At 31.5% G+C, this 12,453-nt stretch overlaps 1 protein-coding gene across 1 annotated transcript in view; it reads right to left on the bottom strand.

Moving 5' to 3' along the window:
• Positions 1-5,678: 5,678 nt before the first annotated feature.
• The window catches only part of LOC100254297 (cuscuta receptor 1), a 35,320-nt gene continuing 28,545 nt past the window's right edge, over positions 5,679-12,453 (bottom strand). Inside the window, exons 6-10 of the mRNA XM_010663954.3 lie at positions 9,029-9,190; positions 8,872-8,946; positions 8,575-8,649; positions 8,226-8,372; positions 5,679-8,049 (exon numbers count right to left, since the gene is read on the bottom strand). Of these exons, the coding sequence (XP_010662256.1) occupies positions 5,807-8,049; positions 8,226-8,372; positions 8,575-8,649; positions 8,872-8,946; positions 9,029-9,190 (2,702 nt within the window). The 3' untranslated portion in view covers positions 5,679-5,806. The remainder of the gene's footprint in view (positions 8,050-8,225; positions 8,373-8,574; positions 8,650-8,871; positions 8,947-9,028; positions 9,191-12,453) is intronic.

The following is a 12,453-nucleotide window of genomic DNA, read 5'->3' as shown; positions in this document are numbered from 1 at the left end:
GGCGTTGAAAACCTAATTTTAGAAATCTATCCCTTCATCATTTTTAGTATCCTCATTCTATTCTTATATAAATAATATTTTCTTTTAAAACCTACGTGTAAATACTTGAAATAATTAAAGACATTTATGTTAAAAAATGAGTTACTTAAAAAAAAAAAAATATAAAAAAAAGTTAAAATTATAAATATGAGGATTATTTCATCCCTTTTAACTAATTAATTCAAGATAAAACAATTACATATTGGGTAGAAAGACCTCCCGTCTCCTTTTTTAGAACTATGAAATATAATTATTTTTGGATAAAAATGTCTTTCAATAATTTTTTTTTCCTGAATATTACATTGAAATACTTTTTAAGGAAAAAGAAAAAACTTACAAAGTTAAAAAAATATCAAATTTAAATTATATTTACAATTTTAAACAAGTGGATATTGTTTTTATTTATTTAATTTTTTATTTTAAGTTTTAAATTTTATAAATATGAGGATTATTTCATCATTTTTATTTTAAATATTTTTATTTTTATCAAGTTGAAAATAAAGTTTGGCTAATAAGGAGATTTTATACAATGAAAATTATTTGGAATCGAAGGAAACAAAGATGCACAAATTCTAACTCTTTCTTTTGTTTCAAAATATAATCTTTTTTATGTGTTAATAAATGTTTTTTTTTTCAAAAGAAATATTATATTTGGTAAATCAACTTAATAACTTAATTTAAATTATTAAATATATTAGTCATATTTGATTAATATCGTAATTTAAATTTTAAAATTATTCTAAATATCAATCTCTTATATCTTATTTATCTACATGTAGAGGATATTTGGTAAAATTTAATATTGATTTTTTAATAATTTAAATTCGCTTTAAATTAAACTATTTTAAGTTTTGGGTCAAAATATCCATTTAGTGGGAAAAGAAAATCCATTATAACTTTTTTTTTAAACTAATATTCAAAATGACCCTTTTTATTTTTGTGATAGAGGAGCCACCTCATCTTATTTTATATATATTTAAATTTAAGATGAAACGACATTTGTCAAATGTGGTTTCACTTTTGAACTTTTTGTAGCATAAAATTTAAAATATAAAATAAGTGCACACAAATAACATCATTAAAATTGAAAAATATAAAATAAGTATACAAATGTTATATATTGAAATTTATTATTTACTAATTAATACTCTTATTTGCATGAAATTAAAAATATATACTATATGATAATAAAATTTATATATATATATATATATATATATATTACTTAAAATGATAAAGTTATATAAGATGAAATTAAACATAAAATGATAAAAAATGTAAAAATATGAATTTAAAAGTGCAAATGTAGTTTCATATTTGAATTTTTTGCCCTATCAAATTTAATACTTTTGAACTTTTTGTACTTTTTAATTTCACACTTTCGCATGTTTTTTTAAATAAATTTTTTATTATCTTACTCATTCATATAATTTATTAATTTATTAGTATGTTTACAAATTTATCTTTATTAAAATAATAGTAAACTCTTAAGTTTTCATATATAAATTTTATATTATTTTAAAACATATGTTTTAAATTTCACGTAAAAAAGACTATTATTTGTACACACATAACATATATGTCTTGAAGTTACATTTTGAAACTAGTTAATGAAATTAATTTGAAAAAGTCTATCACAAAAAAAAAGTCTATCGCAAAATGTAATTTTTACTACTTTCATTAAATCACAAAAAATACCCACTAAACATTTACATAGTGGGAGAAAAAACAAATAATTTCATATGCTTCCACAAAGAGAGAATCTATCTATACCTAGTACTTTCTTCCTTTTTAGTTGTCCTTTTCTAACTATGGTAGTTACCCTTCTCTTCCTACCTCTTAGAATACTTGGGGGGGGGGGGGGGGGGGGGGTGTAAATCTAGTTGAGTAGATGTGACGGTCTTTATTGGTATAGGTACAAATATAAATGGCTCTAGTGGTGGTAGAGTAGATGGTGTAAATATCTATGTTGGGGGTATGACTGATGGTGTCCTAAACTCGGATCCTAGTGGAGTAGTTAAGGAAGCATCAAAATGTAGTGAAAGGGGGTCGACATATGGGGTAATAGGTACAAAGGTAGGTTTGAAGAGATAGTAGGTACTAAAAGTGGGACTAAAGAGATTGGGTATGAAGAGGTAGGGTGATTGTACTAATCATGAGTCTAAAGAGGTAGGGGGTTGTAATGATGTTAAGTCTGATAAGGAGATGGGCTTACGACTAATATATCTACATCTCCCTCTAGATGTCCATTGACCTTGAATAGGTGGCAATTGAGCCACCATGGATTGTGCTAGTGACCTACCTCCTCTATGGTGCACATATGGGAGGCGATAATCCTCCCAAATAATTCACATAACATCGGTGGACATGCAAATAATATCAACAATACCAGTGCGACAAGCATCACTATCAGATACCTCTAATGCCCGACCTCCTCGAGATATGATTGATGCCATAGTCTTAATTTGTCACATAAAATGATATGTAATTATTTGCTTGAATAAATTAATACTATACACAATATGTAAATAATATTAAAGTGGTGCAAACCAATCAGTAGGCAGATAAGGCAGTATATTGGTATCACACAAGTCCAACGTCATCCATAAATGTAATAAAGCGACGTGTAACACTACGATACCATGCCATGTATGGAGCATGGTGGTCCATATGAGGCACTATAGGCCTAACAATGACAATGTGGTCCTCTCTAACATCCCATAATGCTGCATAGTGCCCACGATGTTGGCTCTAATCATGTTAGGCTTGACTGTGTCGATCTATGGAGTAAAGGTTAGTATTTATGGAGGATATTAGTAGAATACCCTGTATGAGTCCAAACTGCTACAACACACACTTAGGACAATGCCACTCAACAATATAAAAAAATATACGTGGCGACATCATCTACCAAATATCCTGATTAGTTAAACAAATGTTTAGAAATAATGTTAGTATATCATCTATTAATGTTACCATAATACTTGATATATTCAAATCTAAGTAAGGATATAATAAATTTTATATTATAATATTAATATTAATAATCTTGTGAGAACAAAATTACTATTGAGCTCAAACTTGATCAGGTCATTGTCTATCAAACTCATCTCTATATGTGATCGACGCATGGTGAGGAGAGTCTGTATGAGATAAGGGAACCCTCCACTTACACCCTAGTGCATCTATCAAGAGTTCCTCATCTATATGTACTGGTACATGCGGAAATGATCTACTAAGGTGATTTATGAGTAATTGTTTCCATGACCATAACTGAAAAATAAACAAAATTATGTTGAAATGCACATAATTTTGACAAAAATGCATAATTAATAAGAATTGTAATTATACCTACAAAAAATGTAATGGTCTTGCAATATAATATGCTCTATCTAAACTAGCTCGACATAACTCTCTAAAAAGATATGCTAATGTTGCATTCCCTTAACTATACTGTGCAATCTCAACAAATTCTCTTAACATGAGTAGAATCGCTAATTGGAGGTAGGTTCCCTTCTTATATGCAAATAATGAACTATCCACTAACAATAGAAGGTATGCTCTGACATTGAGTTGTAACATGACCTCATCTACGACCTCTAGTGGTAAGTAAGGAAAATAGGTGGCAATGAAACAAACTGTAAGGGATACCCCACGAATATTGATCTCTGTGGGTTGAACACCCATAACTCCTCACAAAGTGCATGTCAATTGATATTTATAGAACCATCGATAGGAGGACCATGTACATGTAATCCGAATAAGATTGTCACGTCCTATAATGTGATGGTCATCTCATAATCGACATGTGGTATGTGTGTGTCTCTGGGCGCCACCTCTCCACTAGTGTAATAATAAAAGGCGAATCAGAGTGAATATGACCCACTCACTGCAAAACATAAAATCTAGTATGTACATTGTAGAACCGAACATGATCATCTAAAACTCAATCTCGAGGAAATCTATGCAACAAGTCAAAGCATTATCCTTATCTGGATCAACATGAATGATAGATGGCCAATGTTAATGTTGAAGACTAAGCATAGATCTATCCTTAGGGTTAGGACAAACCGTTAACAACCTGGTGTCTATAGTGTGAACATTAGGATATTCTTGGGGAGGCCTAGGGACCTGATACTATTTTTCACATATAATATTAATATGTTAAGTTAGACTTTATTCGTTTCAAATAAAATGCTATTGACAATTATTATTATTATTATTATTCATTTTTAACAAAAAAAATTTATGAAAATGTTAATATGCTTATGTTTCTAACTTATAATAAAATAATATATATATTTTTAAAATATAATTTATAATTTTTTTGTAATATTACTAGTCATGTTTTAATAAAAACCATTTATTTTTTCATTAAAATCCTATTGACAATTATTATTGTTATTATTATTATTTATTTTTAACAAAAAAATTTACAAAAATGTTAACATTGTTATGTTTCTAACATATAATAAAATAATATATTTTAAAAAAATATAATTTATAATTTTATTATAATATTACTAGTCATATTTTAATAAAAACTATTTGTTTTTTTAATTTATTTATAAATAAAAAATTATTTTCATTTTTAATAAGACTTGAACTAAATTTAATTAATATTATATAAATTGAATTCACAATGCTTTTACAAAATAAAAAAAAAACAATTTATCCAAACAAGTTTTTTATTTTTTATTTTTAAAAACTATTTTTAAAAATAACTTATCAAATACCCTTAGTTTTATAAAACATTAGAAAATTGTTTTTTGGTTCTTTTAACTTAAAACCATTTTTTAGAAACAAGTTTTAAAACACATGACCAAAAGGGACCTAAAATTAAGTGTTCGTTTAAATATATATATTTTTTGTTTAAAAAAAAATCTAAAATAATAATAATTTTCATATAAAAATACAAGAAAGCTTTGAGACTTGCTAAAAACGACTGTTTAAAAAAATATGAAGTAAACTCTCCAATTTACAAAATTTTAAAAATAACTTTTAAAGACATTAGATAAGTCCATGTATTTTTATGGAAGGGTTGCGATATTTTATATTGAATATGCCACCGTTTTTTATTATTTATTTTTAAAAAACAGAAAGTATATCTAAATCAACACTAAAAAATTCATTACATAAAGTATAATCTATCTGTTATGCCTTATATAAAACTATCAAATGTGGGATCCCCCTCTCCGACTGGTACGACTCCCTTATCTGTCTGTCGAGCATTGTTTGGGCATTAAATGTCGACAGTAAATACTGAGTCATTAGGACAACAATATTAATGGACCAAAACACTAGGCTTAAAACCCCAAAAAACTGTTATTCATAAAGCTAAATTATTAGCATTTAAAGCAATAAAGGCATGCATGAAATGTTGCAACTTGATCAAGATAAATAGTCATCAAACATCGAAAGCCAGGTATAAAAAAGCTCTCTAAAAGAATTATTGCTCGTCACTTCTAGAAACCAACTTTAGTTTTAGAGGGACGTGCTCGAAAAAACCATCTGGGCACTCCTTGTTATAGGTACGTTCGCCGTTTACTTGGAGGAGGCTAGCCGGGAAGGAAATTGTTGGCCGTGCACCAACATCAAGTACTACTACACAAATATTATTTACGATGAAGAAGAGAAGATGAAAGCAAGAAAAAGGCTGAATAATTTATTGTATAACAATTCATAATAATTCATTTATGTGTAAGTAAAACAGATTTGCGCTTAATACAATTGTCAAATTTATATTCCAAACAACTAAAATAGTTAGCTATTTATGAAAATAAGCAGATAGCTTGAGAAGCACATCAGAAACAAAATAATAGCATGAATATAGACATTCTTCTATGAGATTGAACCATCTCCATCGCCAGTATGGATTAATATAAAGAAGCGTAGCAAATCCCAATAAGATTATGGTATATGATGCAACAAAACTTGCAGAGAACACAACAGGATCTATGTGATACCACTTTCCTTCACCTTCATCTGGCGATACTGTTGGCGAGCTCGGTGACTCCTCACCGGTATCACATTTGTTTTTTATCATCGACCCACAAAGAAAAGGATTACCATCATAGCTGCTCTCGTCAAATGTCCCAAATTGGTTCTTATCTGTAATTTTACCTGAAAGGTTGTTGTGAGCCACACTGAACACCGCTAGAAAATTTAAACCAGCAAGTTCTGAAGGGATTTCTCCACTCAGATTGTTGTGAGAAAGATCCAAACTCTCAAGACTGGAAAGACTTGAGAAACTCTTTGGGATAAATCCAGTAAGGTGATTGTAGGACAAATTCAATGCATGAATCGAACTCAACTGTCCCAGTTCATATGGGATATCACCTGTGAGGTTATTGCATGACAAATCCAATCCAGACATAAAGTTTAGGATGTCACCTTTGTAAGTGTTGTGCCTGTTCTTGGTGATAAATTCAATTTGATCCTGCTTTTCTTGCTGGTGATCATTCTTTTCACCACCTCTTTCATGTATTTTGTAGAAATCCCTCTCTATACGGCTTTTTCTGTAAATGTAAGTGACAAACCTTTCAACGCCCATGAGAGAGTTCTGTCTAAACACATCCTCATTAAACCCTCTATTCCCGAAGGACAAATTTCTGAAGCATTGGGGAATTGGCCCAGAGAAATTATTACTAGACAAATCCATTATACTTATCTTGTTCAGTTGACACAAGAAATTGGGAATCTGACCCTTGAAGTTATTTTCCCTCAAGGAAAAAATCCTCAAGCTGGAAAGAGCACTAAAGGACTTGGGAATATTGCCAGAAAGGCTGTTGTCTCCAAGATCCAATGTTAGCAATTCTGAGGAGTTGAGAAAGTCTTCTGGTATTGATCCCGTGAATCTGTTTCCTTTCAAATGCACATGCATGAGAAATTTTGAGGTTTTGAGAGAAGGTAAGGACCCAGCAAATAAGTTATCAGAAAGGTCTAAAAGCTTTAGCCTGGTAAATTCATGGGGGACCTGACCATGGAATGAGTTATTACTCAAGATGAGAGTATCCAAATATGTCATGTTAGGCATCCATGTAGGAATTTTACCTGACATATAGTTGTTGCTCACATCCAGGAATCGTAGCTGATTGCATTCTGACAATCCATTGGATAGTGTCCCTGTGAAGTGATTATTGTTCAAACCAAGAAATGATAATTCAGGCATGTTGAACCGTGTTGAAAATATTTGGCCATGTAGTCTGTTGTTTGATAAATTCAAGATGAATAAACGAGGACATCTTTCAATCAACAGCACCGGTACTTCTCCTGAGAAGTTATTGTTGGACAAGTCCAAAGCCTCCAAGGTGCTACTTTGGTTACCAATCGAGGATGGAATATGACCTTCAAAGCCATTTCCCGACAAATTCAGGTATCTCAGATAGGGAAACATCTCCTTCATATTTTCTTTAAGTCGCCCACCAAGGTGGTTGTGTGAAGCATCCACCCACAAAGTATATATATTAGGATAAGGTGGAAGTGGAAATTCACCCCTTAAAGAGTTATTCCTCAGATTTAGAAATTCTAATCTTCTGTTGTTTTCAAGTATCACACTGGGGAACTCTCCTTTCAAGTCATTGTGAGGCAGATCAACCGCTATCAGGTCATACTGTTGAGACAGGAACTTAGGAATAATGCCGGTTTGCTTGTTTAGATTACAGTATGCCAACGAAAGAATCTTCAACTGAAACTGGGGAACCCAACTTGTACTTTCAGTTTCCACTTCAAATATGTCGCTGTCACTTGATAGAACAATCACTTCCAGATTGGAATGATTAGAAAATGCGCTAAATGACAATCGACCCTCCAAACGGTTAGAACCGAGATCAAGGTACTCAAGAGACGTGAGGTTACTTATCAATGATGAAGGGATCTTTCCTGTGAACTGGTTTAAAGAGAGATCTAACAGCTTGAGGGACCTCATGTTACTTAGACAAGGAGGAAACATCCCATCCAAGGAGTTCCCACTGAGATCTAACTCTTGAAGATTCTTCAGTTTGCAAAATCCTGCAAAACCCGCCCATTATAACATTGTTAATCTACTTCCTCATTAATTTTTGTTTTTCCATAGAAGCTTACTGTAATGGGCCATTATAACTTCATTTTTTTTCATTGAAATAAAAAATATAAAGCCTTAATTAACCACCTAACAGACATAGCCCAGTGTTTCATTTGATTCTTACCTTCAACAGGCAAAGGGCCGGTGAGTTGGTTGTCTGCCAAAGATAAAGCCTGCAGAGAAGTCAGGTTCCATATATATGGAGGAATGCTCCCAGTGAAACGATTGTTAGACAGATCCAGGACCTCCAAATTGTTGAAGGGCACTAAACCTACCAAAAATTCATTAGAAATTGATCATTTTAATATGGTTGATAAAAATTCAGTGGAATTTTATTGTATAATCAAATATTTATAGAACTTTGGCAACCGGAAATTACGCCATAATTGGACAAGTTTTGGTTCTGAAAATTAAATGTGTGAATGGGGATATCACTGAAAAACAAAACAAAAGGAATAAAGTCTTTCCCTTGCCTTGAGTTGTTTGGATGCCGCTGAGTTGATTGTCTCTCAAAATTAGGGTCTTCAAGTTGCTCATGTTAGCTAGCTCTGCAACCAAGCAAATGAAGTAGGTTAAAAGAATGAAAGAGATAGACCATTTAGGATTAAGGAAACATTGTTAGGCTTCTTGTTTCGGAAAATTGGCAAAACATTTTGCTAATTGGGGTTAATATTAACAAAAAACCGATATAATTCACTAATTTTTGTTGTATAACACATAATTTAGCAAGTTCACGTAATTCTTATATGCTTGCATTTCCCCTCCTTTACCTTGTATCTTTATGGAGCCATTGAGATTATTGGTCCTTAGATCCAACGTCTCCAAGTCTTTAAAATTTGATAGTTCTGCATAAAAAAGAAACATGAAGATGCAAATAACACATGAAGCTTATATGTTTCTTTGAACTGATATCAAATATAGACATGCCTTTAGCGGAAAATGATCCTTTGAAGTTATAATTCTGTCCAATTATCAGATTCTGAAGGGACGGGAGCGCAGTACTTAATGACTGGAAGATGCTGTCGTCCAATTGGTTTCCACTAAGAACCAAGGTCACAAGCTTTTTCCAATTTGAGATGCTTTTAGAACCTGCAAGAAGGAAATTGGTTGTAGAAATTATGTAAATACTTTGGGTCTAGTACAAAAATATATTTTTCGGTACTTACAGAAAAAATACCACCAATCAGATGATGCTACCTATACATTTTTAGATTCTAATGTTTGTACCATAGTTCAAATATTTGTTTATACCCTTTACTTTACTCCTATTTGTTTGTACCTTTATTTAATGATATCTCACCATAGACATTTAATGGTTTTGATATTTTATTCAGTAGATTTCATTATGGTATAGCTTAATAGTTTCCTAATACTTCTTTATATATGATCAAGAAAAATAGCTAAGGTTATATACTTATTGCGTCAGCATGCACGTGCATGTAGGCAACTACTCGTATTCTAGGTCCTATGATCAATAGGCCTCATCCTACTAGATTTTTGTTGGAGATTGTGGTAAAAGTAATGTTTTTTGATAAAAAAAATTGAAAATCTAAAACCTATATGCTTTTTGAATTATTTATCAAATTAATGCTTCCCAGTCATCTTATTGTCCACTAAAGTTGAATTTTCAACTTGATGTGAAATTAGCTTTTCTCTAATTGTGGGTTGGAAGAATGGTGATACATGTTGACTAACTTCAAGGTTATATTAAAAAAAGGTAAGAAGACAAAGTTTACCAACTAAATAAATCTATGGTCCTAAAGCAAGCTTCATGGTCATGGAATGGCAAGACTTACAAATACTCTCATCAAAATGAGTTTCAAATAGGCAAAAGTGAACAATAGTTGTATATGAGTCAAAGGAAGACTCTCTTATTGCATGCCTATATGTTTATAATTTGATCTATAGTACTCATGCGACTTTAAAATGATAGAAGATATAAAAAATCTCATGAGAAAGGATCCAATTTGGGATTAGATTCAAGTTTGGCAATCAAATGGGGGATTTTTTTTTTTTTTTTTTTTCTCATAAGAAAAGTATGCTGAAGATTATGGAGAAAATTTCTTGTGCTCAATGGAAAGTGAGTGACCTCATATATATTGCCTTGAATGAATAAAAGCTATAGATGGATGATGGGCACCAAAAGCTTATGAATGGAAAATCAAGGATTGGATGATTGGTCACCTCAACCTTATGCAAAAGATTACAAATGCTTGATGGTTTCATAACTTATCCTACAAATATTAGGTCATGCATAGTTTATCTAGTGGTCAACCTTACTTGAAGACTAATAAAAAAGATAAAACATAATTGTAAGGGTGTGGATATCCCTTTCCATGTGGTAAGATCTTAAAAATGTCACACTATCTCCATATGCTAGCTTGGCATGACATCATTAGGGGACCTACCCTACTACAACACAATAAATATGATTAATCCATTACCATTATTATTCCACAAAGACGACCACTACAAATAGGCTTAACCTCATCTAAGGGATGAACCGCCATTAGTTACATAGCGACCAAAACCTCAAAGATGGATGTAATCAATATCATTCAAAGCAATATATAACCAATACCATCTACTATTATCTTCCCATAAATGATCCACTAGAAGATAACTATAAGAAGAAACCTAATCTCCAAGATAACATACTGGTTTGTTTTTAAATCATGGTATTTTTAGATATTCAAAAGAGTATTTTATGAAGCAAAAGCATACAAGTCAACCAACTTAAAACTATAATTGAGCTATTACCCTCTTTGGAAATAATTGTGGAATATGTTGAGAATTGATGTAGACACAAGGGTAGAAACTCTTGATTAGCTATTAAAAAGGATAAGCAAGGGGAATATCAAGATACTGGTTTCTTTTGATTAGATTCATTGTGAATCATTTTAGATCAATTATGTGTGGTTCTATGATTAGGTTAGAGATAATATAGGGCTTAATTGTAGAAGATATTTTGAATTCTATAAGTGGAGGAGAAATTTATTTAGTTTTGATCCTATCTATGTGTTAATCTAAGTCTTCACATGATTCTTTCTAGATGATCTTCATTAATTGTTAGATTCCTATTTTTTGTTGTTGTTACTACATTGAAATTGATTCAAAAATTTCATTTTAATCCTTATACAATTGTTTGATTTTGATTTGTTCTTCATTAGAAAACATAATAAATTTATATTTTCACAACCAAATTTAAAATATTAAGATCATACATTCAATCCTTATGGAGACGATTGAATGTTGTACTACAAGTGTTTAATGGTTTAGGATACTTTTTACTTGGAAAGCTAACATGAGACAAATTTATTGCTGGCCTTTCCAAGAAAACAAATTTTATAAAGCCTAACCAAAGTTAGGTACACATACTAGTTCATTTTTTTCTATTCAGCTCATGCTTGAAGCCATAACTAAATTGATCGTGGGAAATAGGATGAACTAACTGGCTTATCCCTAACACTCCTTTGTGTAGGTATGTTTGTCCAAAACTAAAAAAGGCCACACTAGATTGGCACCGTATATGAGAAACAAACATAAAAGCCATCAATTTCACTCAATCATCTTAACCATGGTCTAAACTTGAACGAATAGTAGGCACCCTTGTGATGATAATCAGTTATCAGGAATCTAATGCAGATGAAGGAAATGGAAAAAAGACTTTTAAGGTAAAAGAAAGAGATGATGCACTAGCTTGATAAGTTGAACTAGTGTAACAAGGAGCTTACCCATGAAAATGCATGAAGTCAACTGATGACAAAGTCTCCTTAACCCACAACAATCTTGTAGAAGTCGAATATGAGGGACCAAACACAAAATAAGTAGATCCCACCAACTCTAAGGGAGCATGACAAAGCCTAATGCCATTGAGAAACAAGTAAGCTCCCACCAAGCCATGATGGGTAGATCCCCTTTAATTACATACATTATGGAGCCCTTTACCTTGCAAGTGATGCATATAATTACTTCCATACCATTTCGTGAAGTTATCCTTTAGGAGGAAGCACCCAAGGGGTTTATAATTCCTAAATTCAACATGTTTGATAGGATAGGTGACCTCATTAGAACACCTATTGCATATTAGATGGATGGTGACCTCATTGGAACACCTATTGCATATTAGATAGATGGTGATCGTAATGCAAGGAAATAACTTGTTACTTTCCAAAGCTTTCTTATCTAGCATATAGGGACTAACCTTTGTGTGGTTTACCACTTATTGCTAACATTATTTGAATTTTGAGGGGTTAGGAGTTGTATTCAGAGCTCAATACATCTAGTCTATAAAGTTAAAAAAGGGATTAGAAGTCCTGTTTTAGTTTTGAAAAGCCACTAATGAATGGATA

This window comes from Vitis vinifera, chromosome 16, assembly GCF_030704535.1.
Source record: "Vitis vinifera cultivar Pinot Noir 40024 chromosome 16, ASM3070453v1".
Classification (NCBI taxonomy): Eukaryota; Viridiplantae; Streptophyta; class Magnoliopsida; order Vitales; family Vitaceae; genus Vitis; species Vitis vinifera.
This window is presented reverse-complemented; position numbering and strand designations above follow the sequence as displayed.